The sequence below is a fragment of the Piliocolobus tephrosceles genome, chromosome 16, assembly GCF_002776525.5.
Source record: "Piliocolobus tephrosceles isolate RC106 chromosome 16, ASM277652v3, whole genome shotgun sequence".
Classification (NCBI taxonomy): Eukaryota; Metazoa; Chordata; class Mammalia; order Primates; family Cercopithecidae; genus Piliocolobus; species Piliocolobus tephrosceles.
The window spans coordinates 8,379,284-8,401,893 of NC_045449.1; the positions used below are offsets into that span (position 1 = coordinate 8,379,284).

Below are 22,610 nucleotides of genomic sequence, written 5' to 3' on the forward strand. Positions count from 1 at the left end.
TAACAGAAAACAGACTAGGACACTCGCCAAATAACTTCCCTAAAATACCACTTTCAATGTGCTGTTCGCCTGCTAATTTCTGACCATAAACCTCATCCCTGGAATGCTCCCTGCACAGCATCTACACCTGTAATACCTTCCACAACACTGCCAGCCTACTTTGTGGCCTTTGCCTTTTTCTGAATTCACCCAGCATCACTTAGAGTCGTACCTAAGAACCAATGAACTCACCACTATGTTGTGTTCTGTTCTCTTGCTTCAAGATCAGGTTCTTGAGGACCAAGGCCATGGTATATACTATCTCATATCCCCATGGCACCCCCAGTCTGCATTTCTAGGCCATAACTGAGGATTTAATAAATTCTTTTCTTTTTTTTTGAGATGGGGTCTCACTCTGTCACTCAGGCTGGAATGAAGTGGTATGACCATATCACTGTAGCCTCCAACTCAGGGCCTCAAAGGATCTTCCTGCCTCAGCCTCCTGAGTAGCTGGTACTACATGGACATGACACCATGCCTGGCTAATTTTAAAACTTTCTTGTAGAGATGTAGTCTTACTGTGTTGCCCAGGCTGGTCTCAAACTCCTGGTCTTAAGTGATCCTCTCACCTCAGCTTTCCAAAGCACTGGGATTACAGGTATGAGCCGCCACACCTGGTCCAATAAATTGCTATCTGGATCTTATTCTACTACAATATTTACACTTAAGGCCTGGAAAATAATTAAAAACGTAAACATCAAACCCCTTCTACTTCCCTTATTTTTTTGGGGGAACAGGGTCTCACCTTGTCACCTAGACTGGAGTGCAGTGGTGCAATTTCGGCTCACTGCAACCTCTGCCTCCTGTGTTTAAGTGATTCTCGTGTCTCAGCCTCCCGAGTAGCTGGGACTACAGGCACATGCCACCACATCCAGCTAATTTTTTGTATTTTTAGCAGAGATGAGGTTTCACCATGTTGGCCAGGCTGGTCTCGAACTCCTGACCTCAAGTGATCCGCCTGCCCCAGCCTCCCAAAGTGCTGGGATTACAGGTGGGAGCCATTGCACCTGGCCTTCTACCTCACCTATTTTTGCTTGGAGTTAGTTATTAGGGTTGAAATGTTTAATTACTCCATCATTTTCACCTTTAGAGTACAATTATTGTGTGAGAGTAAAAAATACATGAAAAAATAGTAAAGTATTTTGTCCTAGAGGATAAAGCAAAAGAAATGCAATTAAGTAACATTAAGAATTAATATTTGTAAGACTCATTTAAAGGTCACAAAACCATTAGATTTAAAAACACTCTAAAAACATTTTAAAAAATAAGACAGGTAATTTTCCATTTGGAAGACTTTCGGCACAATTATTCCTATAAAGATATTGACCTAGCAAATTTTATGGGTTCTCGTCCATCCTAAAATAAAACTGCAGATACGTAATCATTATATTCTTAAAATGTGGGACTTCCAGTGTCATATGGACACATACAATGAGCATGTCAAAAAACATACCATATAGTCATCAACAGTACCAATGTGAAATACTCCCTTCCCTTATTTACATAAATACCCAAACAATTCTTTGGGCAACAAAGCAGTGATGAAATGTAACGAAATGTGTTCATGTGCTTGTGTATGCACAAGTTACCTGGAAGTCACTACAAGCATGCCACCTCTAAATGACCCTGTAGGGTACAAAGAAGCAACTATCCTCACAACTATAGGTAATTTAAGATTTTTGCTATAAATGTGCCTTGAAAGGTAAAATGATTTCTTATGTATTATAAAAGCCAAATGAAAATTATCCATTGCTTTCCTTAAACTCAAATTTCTAATGTGCTGGAACTACATCTCTAATATGGGTGAATGTCTTCTAGGTTCTTCCTCTTCCCGATGTGCCACTGCTCCTCCTGACTATGGGTTCTGTGCCATCCACGATCTCTAGCCACGAGACCTCCAACACCTTCAAACATGAAGAATACAAGTGGCAACCAGAGACTGAGCAGCAAGAACCAGAAGCCTGCTGTACCTCCTAGGAGAAAACTGAGTTATTCAAACATACCTACTTAACTAGTGTTAGAGCTTTCTCTACACTACAGATGTCAGTGCTTAATCATGTTTTAGTTTTTCTTATATTTTGGCAGATAGCAAAATAAAATAAATGAAGCTGATACCTTGTTGAGCAAAAGCTAAATAAGGAGTACAGAACCAGATTGTCAATACTTGCTTGAGATCACATGGAGTCGAGTTCCAAAAGTGAATGAGTTATACACTCAAAGCTTGAACGTGAATGAGTTCTATGTATTTTTACAGAACATTAAACCACCAAGAAAAGAGTTTCTGATGCTTTCTAAGATTACCACTAAAAATACATCTCACAAGACTTCCCTGAGAACAAAAACTTCACATAAAAAAAAAAAAAATCTGGCAAAATAAAAACCTCTTTGTACTGTAAAAGGCCAAACCTCAGTTATCTGCAAAATGGATTTACACGACACGTCTTATTCTCAGCTAAATAAACTGTCAGGTGGAGCTCCACATCCTTTGAGAGGTACACGCAAATGCCAGCACACAGGGCCGTCTGCAGTCTGTGCGGGCCCGAGTGCACTATCCAGTATACCCAAGCGAGCAAGGACAGGAATCAAGCTGCGAGGAGAGCTAAAGAAGGGTTTTACTGGCATGCTACTAACTTTTAAATTCTGTAGATATTTTATCAGAGTATCACCTTTCTGGAAAATTTAGATCAGAAAAGTATTTCACCACTGAATAGCTTGGGTAATTTCTGTCTCGGGTTATGCCGCTTAAGGTCACTGCTTGAATGGAAAATGAAAGACAATGAGCAAGAGAGCGCTCTTACAGGCCTCTCTATCAGGTCGATGCACGGCTGCAGGTCCAGTCCGAAATCGATGAAGTTCCACTCGATGCCTTCGCGCTGGTATTCCTCTTGTTCCAGGATAAACATGGTGTGGTTGAACAATTGCTGCAGCTTCTCGTTGGTGTAGTTGATGCAAAGCTGTTCAAAGGAGTTCAGCTACAAATGTCAAAGAGTAATTTTCCAGACATGGGGAGGCAGAGGGAAAATGGGAATAATTAGTCAGGTAGTTATAAAACATGTTTTCATTAAAAATTACTAATTAGGTATGAAGTACATGATTGCTTCTAGCTAATGACAGTGACTAAACCAGGTGGGGTGGAGGGTCTCCCAATCCCTCTCTTACACACAGCCTTTTTGAAAAGGTAAAGAGAAAGAATATACTGTCTATGGCCGCATTACAGAAATGCTAAAATGAAAAGATAATAAACTTAATATGCTAACTGAATGCTCTGCAAGTAAAACAATTCAGTTCTTATTAGTGAATGGTTAAGGACTATAAATAAATAAATGAGACAGTAAGAAAAAGAAGAAAAACAAAGGCTTGGAAAAACCAGAGGCAAAGGGAGGTGAGCGAGGTGGTGGGCGCGCATCTAAGCTGGGGTGGAGAATGCGTCTGGTTCTGTCCCACTCCACTGTCACTCAGGCTGTGGGCTCCAAGGTAAGGTAGGAAAGGAATCTTCTTTACTGCACAAAATTGTTGTTGGGAGCTCAGCAGGGCCTGGCACACGGAATGCGCTTGGTATGAGGCTCTGCATTACTTCCCTAAGCATTCCCTTCCCTTATCAAATATTTGACCTTTGCAATATCAAAAGTGATATTGCACTGCCCTCATAAAGTGAATTTGGGCGTTTTTCATGTTATTGTCATTTCTGTTCCTTCTCTGTGAACTCCGCCCATTTTTTAAGAGAAAAATTGATTGGGTGAATGGATAGATGGGTGAATTAATATAATTTTCTTAATCCTATACACTAGAACTGCTCAACCTCTTTCCTGCTTCTATACTGTTCACACAAGCTGCATGTGCCCATAAATAACCTCTTTCATTATAAAAAGTGATTTTCAATTAAAGAAGATTTAATCCATCTCAAAGGAGTTGATTTAGAGTCTGAAAAAGCCACTCCAATCTTTCCCATTCTCCAGGAGCTGTTAAAATCACTATTTCAGAATGAGGTCACGTAAGGAGGGCAGGGGCAGTGCTTGCCTTGCTCAACACTGTATTTCTAGCACACAGGACAAGCCCCGTATTTACAGACTGCTGGATTCTGCTTATTCCTGTTCACGTAGGTGAACTTTGCTTTGCCTCAGGATGATGACATCCTATTGCTCTGTTTAGCCTGGGCTATGACAAAGAATGGTGGTTTTTTTTTTTTTTTTTTTTTAAGGAGTCTCACTCTGTTGCCCAGGCTGGAGTGCAGTGGCACAATCTTGGCTCACCACAACCTCCGCCTCTGGGGTTCAAGCAATTCTCTGCCTCAGCCTCCGGAGTAGCTGAGATTACAGGCGTCTGCCACCATGCCCAGCTAATTTTCGCATTTTTAGTAGAGACGGGGTTTCACCATCTTGGACAGGCTGGTCTTGAACTCCTGACCTCATGATCCACCCGCCTCGGCCTCCCAAAGTGCTGGGTGGCGTGGTGAGCCACCACGCCTGGCCAAGAATGGTGTTTTAAAAAATGAATTTCTACTTGTCTTCCATATTTAAACTACCAATTATAATTTTAATTGATTTTTATTTATTTATTTATTTATTTATTTTTTTTTTTTTTGAGACGGAGTCTCGCTCTGTCGCCCGGACTGGAGTGCAGTAGCCAGATCTCAGCTCACTGCAAGCTCCGCCTCCCGGGTTTACGCCATTCTCCTGCCTCAGCCTCCGGAGTAGCTAGGACTACAGGCGCCCGCCACCTCGCCCGGCTAGTTTTTTGTATTTTTTAGTAGAGACGGGGTTTCACCATGTTAGCCAGGATGGTCTCGATCTCCCAACCTCGTGATCCGCCTGTCTCGGCCTCCCAAAATGCTGGGATTATAGGCTTGAGCCACCGCGCCCGGCCTTAATTGATTTTTAAATCAATAATGCATGGTATAAAATTCAGAATGTGCAATTCAACACAGAATTGCACCAGTCGGTTTCACTTCAATGAAACTTATTTGTTCTCCCTATAATCAACCAGTATCTCCCATTTTTGTGACTCTTCCAGAAATATTCTATGCACTCAGAAATGTGCGTATGTGTGTGAACCTTGCTTTTTTTTTTTAACTTAACAATGTATCTTGTTACGTTGTGGGATCTTTCCTTAGGGTATAAAGCCAGCCCATTCTTTATAATGGATGCATAGTATTCCATTGTATGGAGCTAACATAACAATTTGAACCAATTTCCTAAAATAACACTCACTGAACAACTTAGCATTTTTACCATCTACATAAATGTAACATTTTCCCATCTAGAACAGGGTATGTCTCTTTACTTGTTCAAGTCTTCTTTTCTTTTTTGTAGCAGCACTGTAATGTTGCCTTCATTTAAATCTTGCCCATTTCTTTTAAAATTTATTTTTAGGTGTTTTGTCTGTTTTTGTTGCAGTTGGAAATGAGGATCTTTTTTTTCACTATATCTTCTGATATTTATGTAGAGAAAAGTGACAGATTTTTTTAATGCAATTTGTACCCAGCCACTTTTCGTGATTTCTCAATTTATTTACAAATCAATACACATTAAAGCAATCTCTCAGAGTGGCAGTGGCAGGTTCAGTATTTATGAGGATAGACTTATAATTTTAAAGGGGTTCATTTTAAAATAAGACAATTCAATACCCAATAGTGATTAAAGTTAACACACGGATGATCACAAAAAGCATTTCATATTTGTGCCTTACTATATTCACATGGTTCACATCTATATTTATGGAAATAAAGATATAAATTTTTAGATGCCCAAAATTTTATGCACTTCCCTGCAAAACTGTAGCAGGTGTGTGACTGTGAACCTTTTCCGCATTGATGATGAGTAAGTGTTTGGACAAATCTAGTCAGATCAACAGTGAAATCTATTGTTAAACCCTGGTTATATCTGCAGTGCACAGATCACTGCCTGTCCAGGCGCCTCCCTCTCACTTTGCTCCTCTCCTGATTCCCCAGCCAAGACCCGTCATCTTGCTCGTGTTCCACTACACTGGCCCCCTTGACGGCCTCTCAACTTGGCCCCACACTTTATTCCATGTCTCCAACTCCTCTCTCCCTCTGGTCAGCTGTATCCAGTCACACTGGCTTTCTAGCAGCTTTGAACATTTGGTAAGTTCTGTCCCATACAAGACCACTGGAATTGCTCTCATTATGCTGGCAAACTGACCGAGGCTGGCAGCGTCTCATCCTTCAAGTAAGCCTAACTGTTGCCGCTGCAGAGGCACCTTCCCTGAACAGCTGTCTCAAGCTGGCCTCCCAGTTCTGTCACAGCAACCTTTCTGCATTCTCACAGACCTGTGGATTCACTGGTTATATGCCATTTATTGTTTGACTCTACGAGAATATCCCCGGTGCCTGGTATGTGCTGGGCACGTGGTGAGCTTTAATATTTGTTAAAAGAACAAACAAAAAGAAGGAAGAGCAAGAGGAAGAGGGGGAAGAATACCTCAAAAATTTCAAATCCGGCAATATCCAGGATTCCAATGAAAGATGCTCCCTGACGTTTGGTCCTGTCCAGAGCTTTATTGATGCGATGAACGAGCCAGCGAAAGAGCCGCTCATAGGTAGCTTTTGCCAATGCTTCTACTGCAAAATCTGCCTGCAATTAAATCACAACAGCCTTTCATTCTGGAAACCATCTCAACAAAGCATAAATAGATGTTTTATGGAATTTAGTGTTACACAGCACTCAAAAAAGCTGAGATGGCAGTCACTACTTAATCATGTCTCAGTTTTACACATCAATAGAAGGCAATATTAGTACAATTAAATGAACACTGGGAATAATGAATTTGGGGGATGGGTAAAGATGCCTAATACAAATACGCTCCTCCCCATGCGCCTGGGTTCTGGGCGGCACTGTCCGCCCTGAGTCAGTTCAGTCAGCTGGCACTTTCTCTCTGCCGTACCACCTAGCACAGGGACAAGGTGGCAGGTGCCCTTCTGCTGGCCAGGTTCCCAAAGTCTGCAGATTTGTCTACTGGATTATCTATCTAGTTGGGGAAAACTGGAAATTATAATTTGACATTTACTGCTTTAAAAAAAATTTTAAATCACCTTGAAAAACTTTTTTTTTTTTTTTTGGATACGGAGTCTCGTTCTGTTGCCCAGGCTGGAGTGCATGGTGCAATCTCGGCTCACTACAACCTCCACCTCCTGGGTTCAAGCAATTCTCCTGTCTCAGCCTCCTGAGCTGCCGGAACTACAGGTGCACACCACCACACCCAGCTAATTTTTGTATTTTTAGGAGAGATGGGGTTTCACCATATTGGTCAGGCTGGTCTCAAACTCCTGACCTCAGGTGATCCACCCACCTCAGCCTCCCAAAGTGCTGGGATTACAGGTGTGAGCCACCATGTCTGGCCCCTTTTACATTTTTTTGAAAATGAAAAAGTAAATATACTAAAAAAAATACTCCGTTAATATCTAAAAACACCCATGTAAGACAGTTTGTATTGAAGGCCAAATGGCCATGGCTTATCATTCAAACAAATCAATAATTAGAATGAACATGAAACCTACTTGTTCTTTGGTCTGGGCTTTTTGCACATAGTCTCGGCCGACCTTGATCCGGGGAGTCAGGATGGCCCGAGTAAACTCCATCACATTCATCCCAAGAAGATGGCAGAGTTTCTGTGCAACTGAAGTGTAAAAAGTCTCCTAAATCCTACATTTTTTACTTATAATCTACTCACAATATATTCAATAAACACTTGAAAAACCTGAGTAATAATTCAATTGTATTAATAAATAAAAGTCTTAAAATCAAAGAAGTTTTAGGTCTAATGAAAAATATCTTCCATCCTTTCAAATTAATACACACTCATTTTTAGGCTACAAGAGACAGCTAGTCAGCATCTGACTGCCTTGCCTATTTTTTCATTTTTTTAGATGCACGTTCTCACTATGTTGGCCAGGATGGAGTGTAGTGGCTATTCACAGGCGTGATCTCATGGGAGTTTTGATCTGCTCCATTTTCAACTTGGGCTGGTTCATTCCTCCTTAGGCAACCTAGTGGTCCTGCTGGGAGGCAACCATACTGATGCTGAACACAGTGTAGACAACCGATATGCATAGCACATGACGGCCTAGAACTCCTGGGCTCAAGCCATCCTCCTACTTCAGCCTCCTGAGTAGCTGGGACTACATGGCCACCATGCCCAGCCTCCCTGCCTTTACAAGAGTGACGTGACCTGATCCTCTTCTATTTATGGGTCATTTAAAAATGTCAAAGCCAAGCTATACTAATATGTGCCTTACTCTGCATTTTAGATGGCTCCATTTTTAGTCTATTTAACCATGGAAAAGCCATACGAGGATGGAGGCCCAGCCGCCAATCAAACTACTTTGATTGAATGACAGATGAATGGTCCTGGAAATCAACAGCCCTAAGAGGAGGTGTCACAGTTTGGCCAGGAAATGATGACCAAGAAGCAGCAGGAGAGGCAGGCCCCTTAGAAGAGCCACACAGAATTAAATTGTTATCAAGCCTCAAATTGGTTACAAAAAAGGATTATTTCAAGGGCAGATAATGTGACTTTATGTCAGCCTTCACCTGCCACAGGGGATTGTGGATGCCTCCATGAGGCAAGATAACTAACTTGTTGGAATAATCAAGTAGTCAAGGCAATATAGAGATCCTCACTTTTCTTTTTCTCTCCAGACCATCTGAAGCAAACTGATATATATATTTAATAAATATGTAATTTAAATACATTTATATTTATACTTTATATTAAATACATATTTAATAAATATATAAAAATATATTTGGGTCACAAACTTTTGTTCCTGACCAATGCAAATTTAAAACCATTTTCAACATTTAAAAATGAGAACATTTCCTTTAAAACCTAGATTTCCATTTTTCTTTGAAAAGTCACTTATATTTGGCAACACTGGACCTATAATCCTGGCAAGGTGCACACTGTCTGGAACTCAGTAGCTGCAGCTCCCTCTCAGGCAAGCGTGTGGCCTCCTGCGGCTGAATTCTCCTCCCTCAATTCCCAAGGCCACCTCCATGCTAAGGCAGAGACTGCTGCTACTTTTCATCCTACGCCCTGTCCCCTGTCCTCATTTAGAGAATCAGGGGGACTCTCGTGTAAGCACACGAGGTTGTCACTCTACTCTTGAGGGTCCCTTCGGAAATGCTTCAGAGGTGCTTTTATGCTTGCATTGTAACACGTTCTTGGAGAGCACAACAAGCCACTGAAATAGAAATAATGTCAGTATTCATCAGTTTACCTGTATTTTCTGGCATGGAAGCTTGATCGGTATTTCTCTCCTTTTTGAAAGAAATATTTCCAAACTGTAGCACTGAAGATACTACTTTAAGCATCGCTTCATATTGATAAAAAGAAAAAAAAATTAATATTGCCTCAAAATGTAGCGGAGACATATTCTCATTTATTTTGTGCTAAAAATTAGCTATACAAAACTTTTCAGTAAGATATGTCTTTTCAGGATTTCATACCATTCATTAGTTTCCCAATCATTTTCTAGTTTAGGTGATTTACCCCAAATGTATAAGTCTTAGGAAAGTGTGAGTATCAGAATCTCAGAGAAATCACACATACACAGAATCTCTTCATGAGAGAAGCCCATGATATGCATTGCTTCCATGGTCTCCTGGAAGTTATCTTTGTCTTGCTGTCCCGGAATAGGAATATAGCCATTGGAGAGAAACCTGTAGTTATTAAATCCTTCGAGAAGCAAATCAGCTAAAAGGAAATATAATGGAAGAAAATTTAATAAATACTCATGAAGACAACTAAGCCACACCTACATTCAAACTGTGCCGTTACAGGAGAACAGTGGTCACCATGCAACCCACTGCCAGCAAAATGTCTTTTTTTTTTCTTTATATATTCATGTAAATACACAAACATACATGTTTTTGTTATCTGTACCAATGAAGGAAAATGATGATGTTAACGATGCAAAAACCTTAACAGGAGTTTTGGGGATGGCAGTTTGTACAATATTCTATTTGAAATCGGTTATCTGGGAAATGACATCAATTTTCCAGATGATAAAACTTTATTGTTTTCAGATTTAAATATTTTAGCCCTCTTTTTTGAAGGAAAGCTTTTAAACCCATATTCTATATTCCTATCTTAGCAAGTAGTTTGCAGCAAACACTATGAAGTGAATATGAAAACTACCATGGACATAAGCTAAAGATACAGCGCTGTGGATCAAGCAAGTCCCAAGCCCAGCAAAGGCTCCGAAACTCTTTCGCCAAGCCTGCTTGCTTGGTGCTTAACTTGCTTTTAGAATGATGATGTGATGTGGTGCAGCAGACTATCATAACAGGTACCCACACTGACTACTTGTACTGTAGGAGCCATTAATTAAAGAGAACTTAACTCTTTTGACAAATGCATTCTTTTTTTTTTGAGACAGAGTCTCGCTCTGTCGCCCAGGCTGGAGTGCAGTGGCCGGATCTCAGCTCACTGCAAGCTCCGCCTCCCGGGTTCACGCCATTCTCCTGCCTCAGCCTCCCCAGTAGCTGGGACTACAGGCGTCCGCCACCTCGCCCGGCTAGTTTTTTGTATTTTTTTAGTAGAGACGGGGTTTCACCGTATTAGCCAGGATGGTCTCGATCTCCTGACCTCGTGATCCGCCCGTCTCGGCCTCCCAAAGTGCTGGAATTACAGGCTTGAGCCACCGCGCCCGGCCGACAAATGCATTCTTGAAAGCCAAAGAATATTTCTCAGGAGTGCTCAAAAGAGCAGGGCTATTTATCCATATGACAGATATGCAAATGTGCTCCCAACTTTCTTTGTGACTGGCTCTCTTGCTCTCCTGCAGAGAATTTCTGCAGGTCACCCTGTCCCCTGATTCTTGTCCACATCACATTTAACTTCTGCAGGGTACTGCCTGCTGCTATCTTTTTCTATTTCTTTCAACACTTGGATCATTTTAAAGAATTTATTCCTATTGCGGTTATTGCCAGTCGGAAAGCCTGAGCATTTTCTTCTCTTCAGTGTTACATATCGCATAATCTTGAATTTTTAGTCTCTCCTTGGCAGTAACTCTATTTTTTTTTGTGGCTTGGTTTTTCCCTTACAGGTCTTTCTCTGATTAATTTGTGGGTTCAAAAGTTTCACAGATGTCTGTGGTTAGCAAAAGCCTAGACACCCGATGAGAAAAATTTTTACTATATATGTGTCTATTTTGATATCTAGATAATATATATAATAATCACGCAGAAACACTAAATTTGAGAATCAGAAGAGATGGGAAAGTTATGCATCTTCTCCTCTCTCTCATATATTTCTAACCCAGCAAAATTCTGACCCAGACCTGAGCTCTCCTTTGTACCTGCCTAACTCTAAACTTCTGGTCCTTGTGATTCATGACATTCAATCAATCAATCAATCAATCAATATCCACCACAGGTTCTTTCTAGTACTAGTGGGAGCAATAACATATATTCAGTTGTAAATCTAGAAATAAAAATATATATTCTACTTAATTTTATTAGATAAATTTCTTTTCCCTTACTTTCATATTTTAAAATGTTGAAAGAGTTGTAAAATACGCATCATTTATCTTCTAATTTAAAAATTTTTTAAAAGAAATAGAAGTACAAAAGATTATATTATCTACAATACCTGCTGCTTAAAATAAAGTACTTACCCCATGGCATGGAAGTTCAATTTCATTTTGCTTTTCATGATTTAACCAGCTGGAAATTTGTTGTTTAGTGTGTAAAAAACTGTTTCCCCAAATTTTTTTTTCTCAAAAAAATATTATAAGAGATATTCCAGTGAATATAAAATAGTAAAAACCTTTGTAACTTACACTTTAGGTGTTCTCCTGCTCCAGATAACAACTGGTAAAAGATATGAAAAGTACGTTCATCTTTTGCTTGACGAACAGCACGAGACTTTTCCAGAAGGTCTGAGCAAAGATGGTTAAGAATTAAATTATTTAATATTATTCTTAAATAAAGGCCCTTACAGTTTCTGTAAATTTAAATCATAAAACATCTTCTTTCTCTGATATCTATAAAGTATCCTGTAAAGAACTATTCTAAATGACTGTCCTCCATCTGTGAAAAAAGAAAATGGATGCAACTTATGTTCCTCACTGATCTTCCAGAATCATTGGTCTGGGAAGGAACTTAAAGATTATACATGCTTCCCTTACTCAGCTCCACTCTACCCCATCCTTCCCCTAACTTGGATTACATTCAAAAGAATACCACACTATACGAGGAACTGTAAGAAGCTATTAAAAATGAAGTGCAGTTGTTTAAGGCGGGAAAAACTCTATAATACCAGATTAACACAGTTTTATAAATAAGGAAGCCATGGTACAAGGAAATTCGTCAAAATAATATAGCTAATAAGTGGTACAGTTAGGAATCAAAAATTTCGCTTGACTCCAAAATGCATGCTGACAGCACCCACAATGCTACCCTATTGAAAGCCTCCTACATGAGGGGTACTCGCCCCTTCACACTCAGCAGCGCACGTAACTTTCCCAAATGCCTTGACAGCTATGACGAGGTTAAGCACTAGTCTTCCCTCTGCTGCTCTGGAGAACCAGTGCGGCCAGTAACCACACCTGCTGCTACCCACCCTGCCTGGGCTTCCCAGGGGGCAGGTGGCACAGTCCCCAGCAGTTCCTGTGTTGTTTCACACCACTGCACGCCCAGCTGGGTATCTTATCTGGGGCTCAGATCCACAGTTCTTGATGCTCCAGGAGTGCGTATGGGTTGACAGTCACACTGGCATCTCAGAGAATGTGTACCACAGTTTTGGAAGATGATTGCCTCTCTTGAGGTAAACCTTCTCTGGGGCCACCAAAGTGAATTAATTCTGTATGTGCCAGATAGCCTGAATTTTAAGTCAGACTATCCCACACATCCTCCACATCTGGTGAAAGACACATTCATATGAATCATGCTCTGACACGCCTGTATGAAGAAAGCTCAACTGCAGAATCATTCTCCTGTCATTTTCAAGTATTTCTAGATTTTGCTGGCTGTGACTCTATTTGGAAGCATAAAATACTGTTCTTAACCAGAAAATCATGGTCTATCCCTCGAAGGATAGAAACAACGTATTTCTGTCACTGGAGATTATTCTAACGAGTACCTGAAAATTGTCATCTATGTATCTTTCTAATTGGCACATTTTCATTCCGAATCATTTCTATTTTCTTACATCTCCAATCAAATGTGTTTTATTTAGGTATGTATGTGCATACACATATATAAATCTTCTTATGGCCATTCTATGCAGGTGACATTTCTTAGGACTATTCTATGTGTTTGACATTTTATTTTTTTTCTCCAGCTTTATTCTACTTAACACGAATTGAGACTACTTTAACTCTGTAATCTTGTAAGGATTATTTCAATAAGTACATGTTCATCCTTCTAATATCAGAAATACATGGTAAAAAGTGGGCTAACAGCAACAGGGGGAGGGCAACTGCATTCATCTGAATGTTCTATACCACACAAACACTGTGGCACTCTCCACTTCCCCAGCCATGTGAATAGGTTATGGCCTGGTTTTACAAACAACAAAACACTTCGGAGTTAACATTCAGTAGTCAAAAGTATTTGAACAAGGCATGCTATCTCTGGGCTCAAGTTTTATCATCTGGATACTGGGAGTGACGTCACAGAGGGTTGCCATGGGGTTGTAAGAAGACTCAATCATTCTTTATTTTGGGTTATACATTTATGAAAAAGGATACATGTTTCAATGTTGGCCCCAACGATATAGCCAGTTACATCAAAGTTGATCCGAATAAATTTGCCCTGAAAATAAATTAAAAAGAGAAAATTGAAAATAAATAAGTACATGCTGGATATGAACACTATAATAAACTAAAAAGACAATAAGCATCCATGAATTAGTTACAATAATGGATCTTATATATTGCCTCAAACAAAAAGAAAAAAGGGGAAAACAGGCTGTGATACATTTAAAAAAGTAGCAGTAGAAAAGGCTACTTTCCTGGACTATTACATAATAAAATTAGAAATTATTAACAAAAGGAAAGCAGTGAGATCCCAGTCATTCAGGAGTTTTTAAAAGCTCTTCTGAATAATCTGAAATATGAGAGATTTTAATAGTTTTAAAGGACCACTCTATCCAGCACTGTAGTGGTAGATTTAAAAATCTGAATAATACAGATGATTTCCTAGAAAAATAGAAATCCATTCAAGAAAAACAAAAACAAAAACAAAACAGAAAATTTAACCCATAAAAATGAAAAATAGTAAAACAGAATTACTTCTTTAAAAATGCTGGATTAGTCTTACGAAACAATTTTACAAATTTCTAAGGAATATTTGATTTCTTTACTATATATAACCGTTTTAGGGAAACAGAAAAATAGTTATTATTTCATCATTCATTTTATAAAGTTGTCATAACACTGAGCACCCAATCTGGTAAAGATATTGCAAGGAAAGGAAAGCAAGCTGGGCGCGGTGGCTCACACCTATAATCTCAGCCCTTTGGGAGGCCGAGGCAGGTAGATCTCCTAAGGTCAGGAGTTCGAGACCAGCCTGGCCAATACGGTGAAACCCCGTCTCTACCAAAAATACAAAAAAAATTAGCTGGGCATGGTGGTGCATGCCTATAATCCCAGCTGCTTGGGAGGCGGAGGCCGGAGAATCACTTGAACCCAGGAGGCAGAGGTTACAGTGAGCTGAGATTGTGCCACTGCACTCCAGCCTGGGTGAGAGAGTGAGACTCCATCTCAAAGCAAAATAAAAGCAAATATGGTATGGTTATATCTTACTTATAAAAATATATATAAGGAGAATCGCTTGAACCCGGGAGGTGGAGGTTGCAGTGAGCTGAGATTGCACCACTGCACTCCAGCCTGGCAAGAGTGAGACTCCGTCTCAAAAAATAAATAAATAAAAATACATATATATAGGGCCATATTAAACATTTTGCAAAACAAACATAATGATCAAGAATGGTTTATTCCAGGACTGCTAAGAAGGGCTGATACCAGTAAACACACCACTATTATTCTTCATATGAACAGTCAAGGGATTGGAGGGCTTCCCTTGAGGAAACTGACAAGCTGTCTCAAGTTTATTGGGAAATGGAAAAGGACTTAGAATAATCACAACAATTCTGAGAAAGAAGACCAGGGCTAGGGGAATCACACTACTTGATTTCAAAAAGCTATAAATTTACTAAGACAGTGTGGTATTGGTGTGAGGACAGAGATACAGATTAGTGAAACAGAAGAGGGTCCAGGAATTGATCATGTATGTAAGTTAATTCATTTCAACAAAGGTGTCAAGGTAATTTAATAGGGAAGGGACAGTCTTTTCAATAAATGGTGCTTGACAAATATGCAAAATGAAAGAAAAAATTAAAGGAACCTAGACTTTTACCTTACACTGCATATAAAACTTCAAGCAGATCACATACCTAAATATATGGGCTAAAACTATAAAACTTCTCAAAGAAAACAGGAGAAAATCTTTATGACCCTAAATTAGACAAGGATTTCCTAGACAGAATGCAAAAAGCGTGAACCATAAAACAAAAAACTGGCAAACTGGATTTCATCAAAATTTAAAACTTTTGCTCTTCAAAAGATACTATGAAGAAAACGAAGAGAAGCCACAAACTGGGAGATGATATTTGCGAAACACATGTGATGAAAGGCTTGTTGCCAGAATATACAAAGAACTCTTATATTTCAATAGCAGGACAAACAACCCGAGAAGAAAACTGGGTAAGTGATTTGAACAGACACTTCATCACAAAAGATATGTGAATGGCCAACAAGTATATGAAAAGATGTACAGTATCATTAGTTACTAGGGAAATCTAAGTAAAAACAGCCACGACGAGACGCCACTCTATAACCACCAGAGTGGCTACACGTTTTAAGAAAGACTAGCAAAGACACAGAACAACTAGAACTATCAGACAACCCTGGCGAGAAGGCAAAACGGTACAGCCAGTTTGCTGGTTTCTCGTGGCGTCAAACACAGATGACTCTGTGACCCAGCAATTCCACCCTTGGGCGGGGTTTCACCCACGAGAAAGGAATGCATGCATCCACATGGACTTGTACATGAATGTCCCCAGCCACTTTATTCTTAATAGCCCCAAACTGGAAACAACCCAAATGCCCAAAAATTGGGTTTATCCAGCTGGCGAATGGATAAAGACATTGTGCTAGATTCACACAATGGAACACTACTGAGCGACGACAAGGAATAAACCAGTGACACACCCAACAACTTGGATGGATCTCAAAAGCATTCTGCCGTGTGAAAGAAACTAGACATAAAGCACTACCTGCTATATGATTCCATTTTCTTGACATGCCAGACATTACTAAAAACTCTAGGGACAGAAACAGATCAGTGGTTTCGGGGCAGAGGCAGGACGAGGGAACTGACGACACAAAGGCAAAAGAAACCTTTCTGGAGTAAGAGAAACATTCTTCCTCTAGATCATGGTGCTCACTGCACTATGTACACATTTTTGTGTTTTATTGTGTGCCAACATTTTAAAAACAATTAAGGGAGAGATCATAGGAACTCCTAGATAAACGCCAATTTTTAAAATATAACTCAACATCCGTTTTACACAGATGAGCATGGCCCCTTGTGCAAGGATGACATTCAGATCCGTGAAGCATTCTATAACATAATAATAATAGTAATAATAATTCAATTCTGTGTATTTACTATAAACATATTAAGTTAAATATGCTTCCCTATTAAAGTGAAAGCTGTTAGATTTATACTCTTCTATTTAAACGGCACCAGGCAGCTTGCCCATCCTTTTACTTACTATTTGAGGGCCCTTCTCACCCTTCCCAAAGTGTTACTTTTCCAGTATATTAATATTTACCTTATATTAAAAAAATGAGTAGTCTGTTTGGGATGCTACCTAAGAAGTTTCTCAGCTACATTCTATTGTATGTAAATTACACCTCAATAGTTGATTTTAAAAAAAGAAAACAGGAATCACTTTCTAAAATGAATAATCCATTATATTTTTGCTCAATATTATGAGCATTCATTAAGAACTTACCCCATTTTCGGCCGGGCGCGGTGGCTCAAGCCTGTAATCCCAGCACTTTGGGAGGCCGAGACGGGCGGATCACGAGGTCAGGAGTTCGAGACCATCCTGGCTAACATGGTGAAACCCCGTCTCTACTAAAAAATACAAAAAACTAGCCGGGCGAGGTGGCAGGCGCCTGTAGTCCCAGCTTACTCGGGAGGCTGAGGCAGGAGAATGGCGTAAATCCGGGAGGCGGAGCTTGCAGTGAGCTGAGATCCGGCCACTGCACTCCAGCCCGGGCGACAGAGCGAGACTCCGTCTCAAAAAAAAAAAAAAAGAACTTACCCCATTTTCCTATAAAAAAAAAAAAAAAAGAAACCCAAACCAAGCTAGCAAACAAGGTGAAAGGGAATGTATGTGGGGAGTGTGGGGGCAGAGCCCTGGGAATATACTGACTTCCTGCTTGAGGAGGAACAAACTGTGATCAAGTCGCAGGAGAAAGTTCTATCTCAGGTGTGTGTCAAGGAGCTCCTTTAGCACTCCTCCTCATTCTCCTTTACCGTTGCCAAATGTCCTAACTCTGCCCCCACCAAAATGTACATATTCTATTTCACATTGTCTGACACCGCTGCTTTGCACTAAGAAATACACGACAAGCTTGATATACTCAGGCACCAGGCTGTCATCATAACAGAGGTGGATTCCATGAAGGCCGGCTCCCGGTGCCACTAAACCACAGTGTTCGAGAGGGAGTTGGAGTAAGAAGCAAAGGCATTTTGCGACAAACAGGCTCTTAGGACATCTTACAAAGTCATGAACAAAAAAACACTTAGGCTACATAGTAAGTTATCAAAACAAATGGCAAAAACAGTATTACTCTGGACATGAGTCTAACACACATCACAGTGAATGTCGACAATATAATAGAAGATAAGAATTTAGGATTTCTTTAGAAGTTAGCATGGTGTCAGTCACCAAACCTGCAATTCCCTCTAGCCTAGATACTGATTTTATGCCATCAAACTTACTGAGGTAATGATTTAAATTCCCCTGAAAACCACAATGCAAATCCATCATTACAAGGCTGCTTGACTATCAGTGGTGAGCATTTAGTATTTTTCTTCTATAAAGACCTTGTTAATTAAGAGTCGCATAATAAAACTGATAATTTGTTTGCTTGGTTAGTTTGATTTTACGGTGTGGAGAAAGTTTTGTCTGGATTTTTAATAGGAGAAAAATTTTCCCTCCTTTTGAGATAGGCTAAACAAATAAGCACTTTGCACAAATAATATAATTATGACATGAAGAGATGCTGACCTAATGCTCCCCAAACTTCAGACAAACACTGAGGCTGTAGTTTAACACCTGAAGCACAATGTGGTCTGTGCACTTCCACGCATAGCACAGAGGTGCTATGGGAACACAGAGAAAGGAGAAGGCATCACATAAACAGCGCCAGCCGAGCCTAGCAATCTTAGTGTTTACCATGTACATTAGCTGCTTCCAGCTAAATGGTATTTTAAAGAGAGGTTCTGTGCTTAAGTTCACTGGAAAAAAAACAAAAAAATAGAAAACACTACAAAGAGTAGGAGTCCTTGGCCCATTGCAATCTAATTTCAACTTCTAAGTTGTGAGGGAAACTGCATCGACTATGTTGAAGAGATACAACATTCTGGGTTAATAGCTATTCTAGGCAACTGTAGGCACCCTTCTCTCTTCTGCCAGTAGGTTCTACTTATTATTGCCCTTGCATTGTCAGAATGCAATAGTTGAATATATAAAATTCTGATAGCTCATACTTTGTTACAAGAGAAAGATCTTTTTTGCTCTGTAATTATAAAACATTTTCATCTGTAGATTTGTAAGCATCAATTAGAATGGTCAACCCAATGACTTTTCTCATTTGATATTATCTATTTCCTTCTAATACTTTTCATATACACACCTGCTTTCTGCATGTGTCCACTTATGAAACTTATCCAGGGACATACTGGTACAGACATCATACAAGATTAAAGAATACTGTTATTTCAGCAAATAGATGAAATAACAGTATTCTTTAATCTTGTTGCAAAATACTAAGGAAATTCTTCCTACTGAATGACTACCTGGATGCTCATATCATGTTCCTTTTTTGCCCTTAGAAATATATATTATTCTTGAGTTTGAGAAAATTCTAGGCTATCACTTGGAGATTCAATCTGACTCTCTTTACAGAACTGATTTCATCATCATCTTTACAGTCTACCATGCTATCTGTCTCTTTGTATTCATCTTCTGATTGATCCAATGTTTGTGAAATGTTTTTCTGTCAATTTCCTTCTCATTGACATTATGAGTAGAAATCGAAAACTTCTGATTTTTTAACTATGTTCACTAAAAGTTAAAAGTAACCTACAAAGATGGGTTCTCTAGTTTTCTTTCATACCTATTTGAAAGACAATGCAATATTTGGGGTGATATAATAAGAAAATTAAAAGATGATGCAATAGTTATTACTGTAGCATCCTTCTAGGCAATCCCATTATTCTTATAATTTTATTCTTTTTTTAGCATAGTTGAGAATAAATGAGTTAATAATGAATCAATTTCTAGGATAACAAAACAGCACACTATTTCAAAACGCAGAAACAAATAAGATCACTAATACTCCATAATGTATCTTAGATTTATAAAATGGCTCAATGGACCCACATGTAATTACAAGAGAGAATGAACTTTATTCTATTTAAAAAATAAGTACATTTTGTCTTTGTGTTTTGGAAGACTCCTAAGAAATATATTTTTTTTTTTTTTGAGACGGAGTCTCACTCTGTCGCCCAGGCTGGAGTGTAGTGGCCGGATCTCAGCTCACTGCAAGCTCTGCCTCCCAGGTTCACGCCATTCTCCTGGCTCAGCCTCCCGAGTAGCTGGGACTACAGGCGCCTGCCACCTCGCCCGGCTAGTTTTTTGTATTTTTTAGTAGAGACGGGGTTTCACCGTGTTTGCCAGGATGGTCTCGATCTCCTGACCTCGTGATCCACCAGTCTCGGCCTCCCAAAGTACTGGGATTACAGGCTTGAGCCACTGCGCCCGGCCCAGAAAGATTTAAGTTAAAAAGCTATCAATCCTTATGAATAGTTAGAACTGTTAGAAAAAGAAAGTAAAAGTGGGTCCTGATGTTATACTGACGGTTAAAATTCTCTACAAATTTTAAACAGCTGTATTATCTATACAATACCTCATTGAGTTAATAAAAATATTGCTATATTAAGAGACAGTAGTCAAAAGGCAATGTTATTACTACAAAGCTTCTAAGGACATGCCGCCAACATGACTGCCCAGGCAAAGGCGTTCTCAAACTTCTCATTTTAAGGCTGCAGAAAGGTTAATCAAAATCATATGGTATCACTTAGTTCTTATTTTAAGAAAACATTTCCCTAAAAAAATTCTTTATATTCAGTAATATAAACTTTTAGCTTTCACCAACATGTATGTTTAACTTCTTTATTAAGTATATATATCAACATGCTGTTTAAGCTTTCAACTTCGAATACTATTTTGTTTTTTTTTTTTTTTTAACCACTTCAAATAAATTAGAAGTTCAAAATTCCTCAAACAAAACAAATTCTTCATTTGGGCAATATGATAACATTAATATACAGGTAACTTTGAATTCTAGCAACTGTGAAATCTAAACTTGAATATTATTCACTGTATATTTAGTGAATTTATTTTTCCCTACCTTCATGGGACATTAAAATAGGAAAGGAAGTTGAGTTCAAAGGAGAAATGGGGCTTTGTAGTCATCACTGCCACCTGAAGCCACCTGCCTCTAGCCATGGTCAATGCCACTGTGTTCTTTTGACATTACTGTTGATGGTAAACTCCTCGGGCCACGCATCTCCTTCGAGCTGTTTGCTGACAAAGTTCCAAAAACAGTGGAAAACTTTTGTGTGCTGAGCACCAGAGGAAAAGGATTTGGTTAGGAGGGTTCCTGCTTCACAGAATTATTCCAGGGTTTATTTTATCGGCCAGGGTGCTGACTTCACACACCATAATAGTGCTAGTCCATCTACTGGGAGAAACTTGATGATGAGAACTTCATCCTGAAGCACATAGGTCCTGGCATCTTGTCCATGGCAAATGCTGCACTAACACAAATGGTTCCCAGGTTTTTTACCTGTGAGGCAAAGATTGAGTGGCTGGATGGCAAGCTTGAGGTCTTTGGCAAAGTGAAAGAGGGCGTGGATATCATGGAAGCCGTGGAGTGCTCTGGGTCCAGGAATGGTGAGACTGGCAAGAAGATCACCACGGCCAACTGCGGACAACTCTAATAAACCTGCTTGTGTTTGATCTTAACCACCAGACCATTTCTTCTGCAGCTCAGGAGAGCATCCCTCCATCCCATTTGCTCACAATATCCTGTAATGTTTGTGGTCTCACTGCAGTTCTTTGGTTTCCTTATTCCCCTCGACATCAGGCTGGACTGCAGTTAAGCTTATGATTATAGAATAAAAACTCAGTAACAAAAACAAACAAAGGAGAAATGGGAGAAAATTAAGATGTGGGGCCTCTGAACAGGTGACCCATAGAGAAATGTTCCAAAATAATTTAGACATGTAGTCACTTACTTAGATAAATAAGCAAAGTCACCAACATGCAACACTCTATTCCTCATCATTTCCCTAGCCTGGCGTCCTTTTCACACCTCGGGTCCATAGTAGCACTGGCCATGATAGTGAGTGCCAGTGAAATATCTTTCGGCTAGATGCAAAGGGCCAAGCAAAGAGGAGTGAAAGAAGAGATGCACGGAGAACAGTGACGAAGGGGACAGGGCTGCAGGGGCCTGCGGTGTGGGAAGAGACAAAAGAGTATGGTATTTCTGAAAACATATTCGGTAACCGATAAATCTCGGTTATAAGCCAAAGCACTAAAATGTATTCTATTTTAAAAACACTTTAACAAAACAAAAACCTTATGAAGCTGAAAATGATCAACTTTCTAGCTAAATGACATTCATACTCAGATATTTTACAAGACATAGCCAAGCACTTTGACAACTTGACAAAGTGAAATTTCAGAAGCAAAAAGGAAAACCTGTACTGAATATCCCCAAGTGATCTAGGACTTAAATATTCCCCTTCATGTCGTATACCCTGGCAAGTCAGGTAAGAAGCAGGCCATGGGACCTGACGTCACTTCAGTGTTGGCCACTTGGCCAGATATGCAAAGATGACTTTTCTTTCTTCGTTGGGGGCAGGCCAAGGGGAGAGAATAAGATCTGTTAGTTAAAAAACGTTTCTCCTCACATCTATAATAAATACTTTCAGAATTAACATTTTTATTGAAACACACATCTAGACTAAACTGGAAAACACAAGTTTTACTTTTAAGTGGGAACTCTATCTTTTAAACATTATGTGAAGAAATCTGTGCTGAAAATGCCCACTTCATAATCGATTTGCATAAAGGTCAGATTATGGTACTTAGAATATTCAATCAGAATTTCACCAGTAAAAACAAAAGCATGGGAAACCCCCAAAACATGACAATTACATTGTGTATTAATTACAGCT

The 22,610-nt window shown here is 39.5% G+C and overlaps 1 protein-coding gene across 6 annotated transcripts in view; it reads right to left on the minus strand.

The window, feature by feature from the left end:
* The window catches only part of MYH10 (myosin heavy chain 10), a 153,858-nt gene that overhangs the window by 63,806 nt on the left and 67,442 nt on the right, over positions 1-22,610 (minus strand). For all 6 annotated transcript variants that reach the window (XM_023193225.2, XM_023193226.3, XM_031934325.1 and 3 more), the window contains 7 exons: positions 13,751-13,814; positions 11,840-11,938; positions 9,607-9,750; positions 9,275-9,370; positions 7,553-7,671; positions 6,477-6,629; positions 2,838-3,011 (listed from right to left, as the gene is read on the minus strand). In XM_023193225.2, the coding sequence (XP_023048993.1) occupies positions 2,838-3,011; positions 6,477-6,629; positions 7,553-7,671; positions 9,275-9,370; positions 9,607-9,750; positions 11,840-11,938; positions 13,751-13,814 (849 nt within the window). The remainder of the gene's footprint in view (positions 1-2,837; positions 3,012-6,476; positions 6,630-7,552; positions 7,672-9,274; positions 9,371-9,606; positions 9,751-11,839; positions 11,939-13,750; positions 13,815-22,610) is intronic.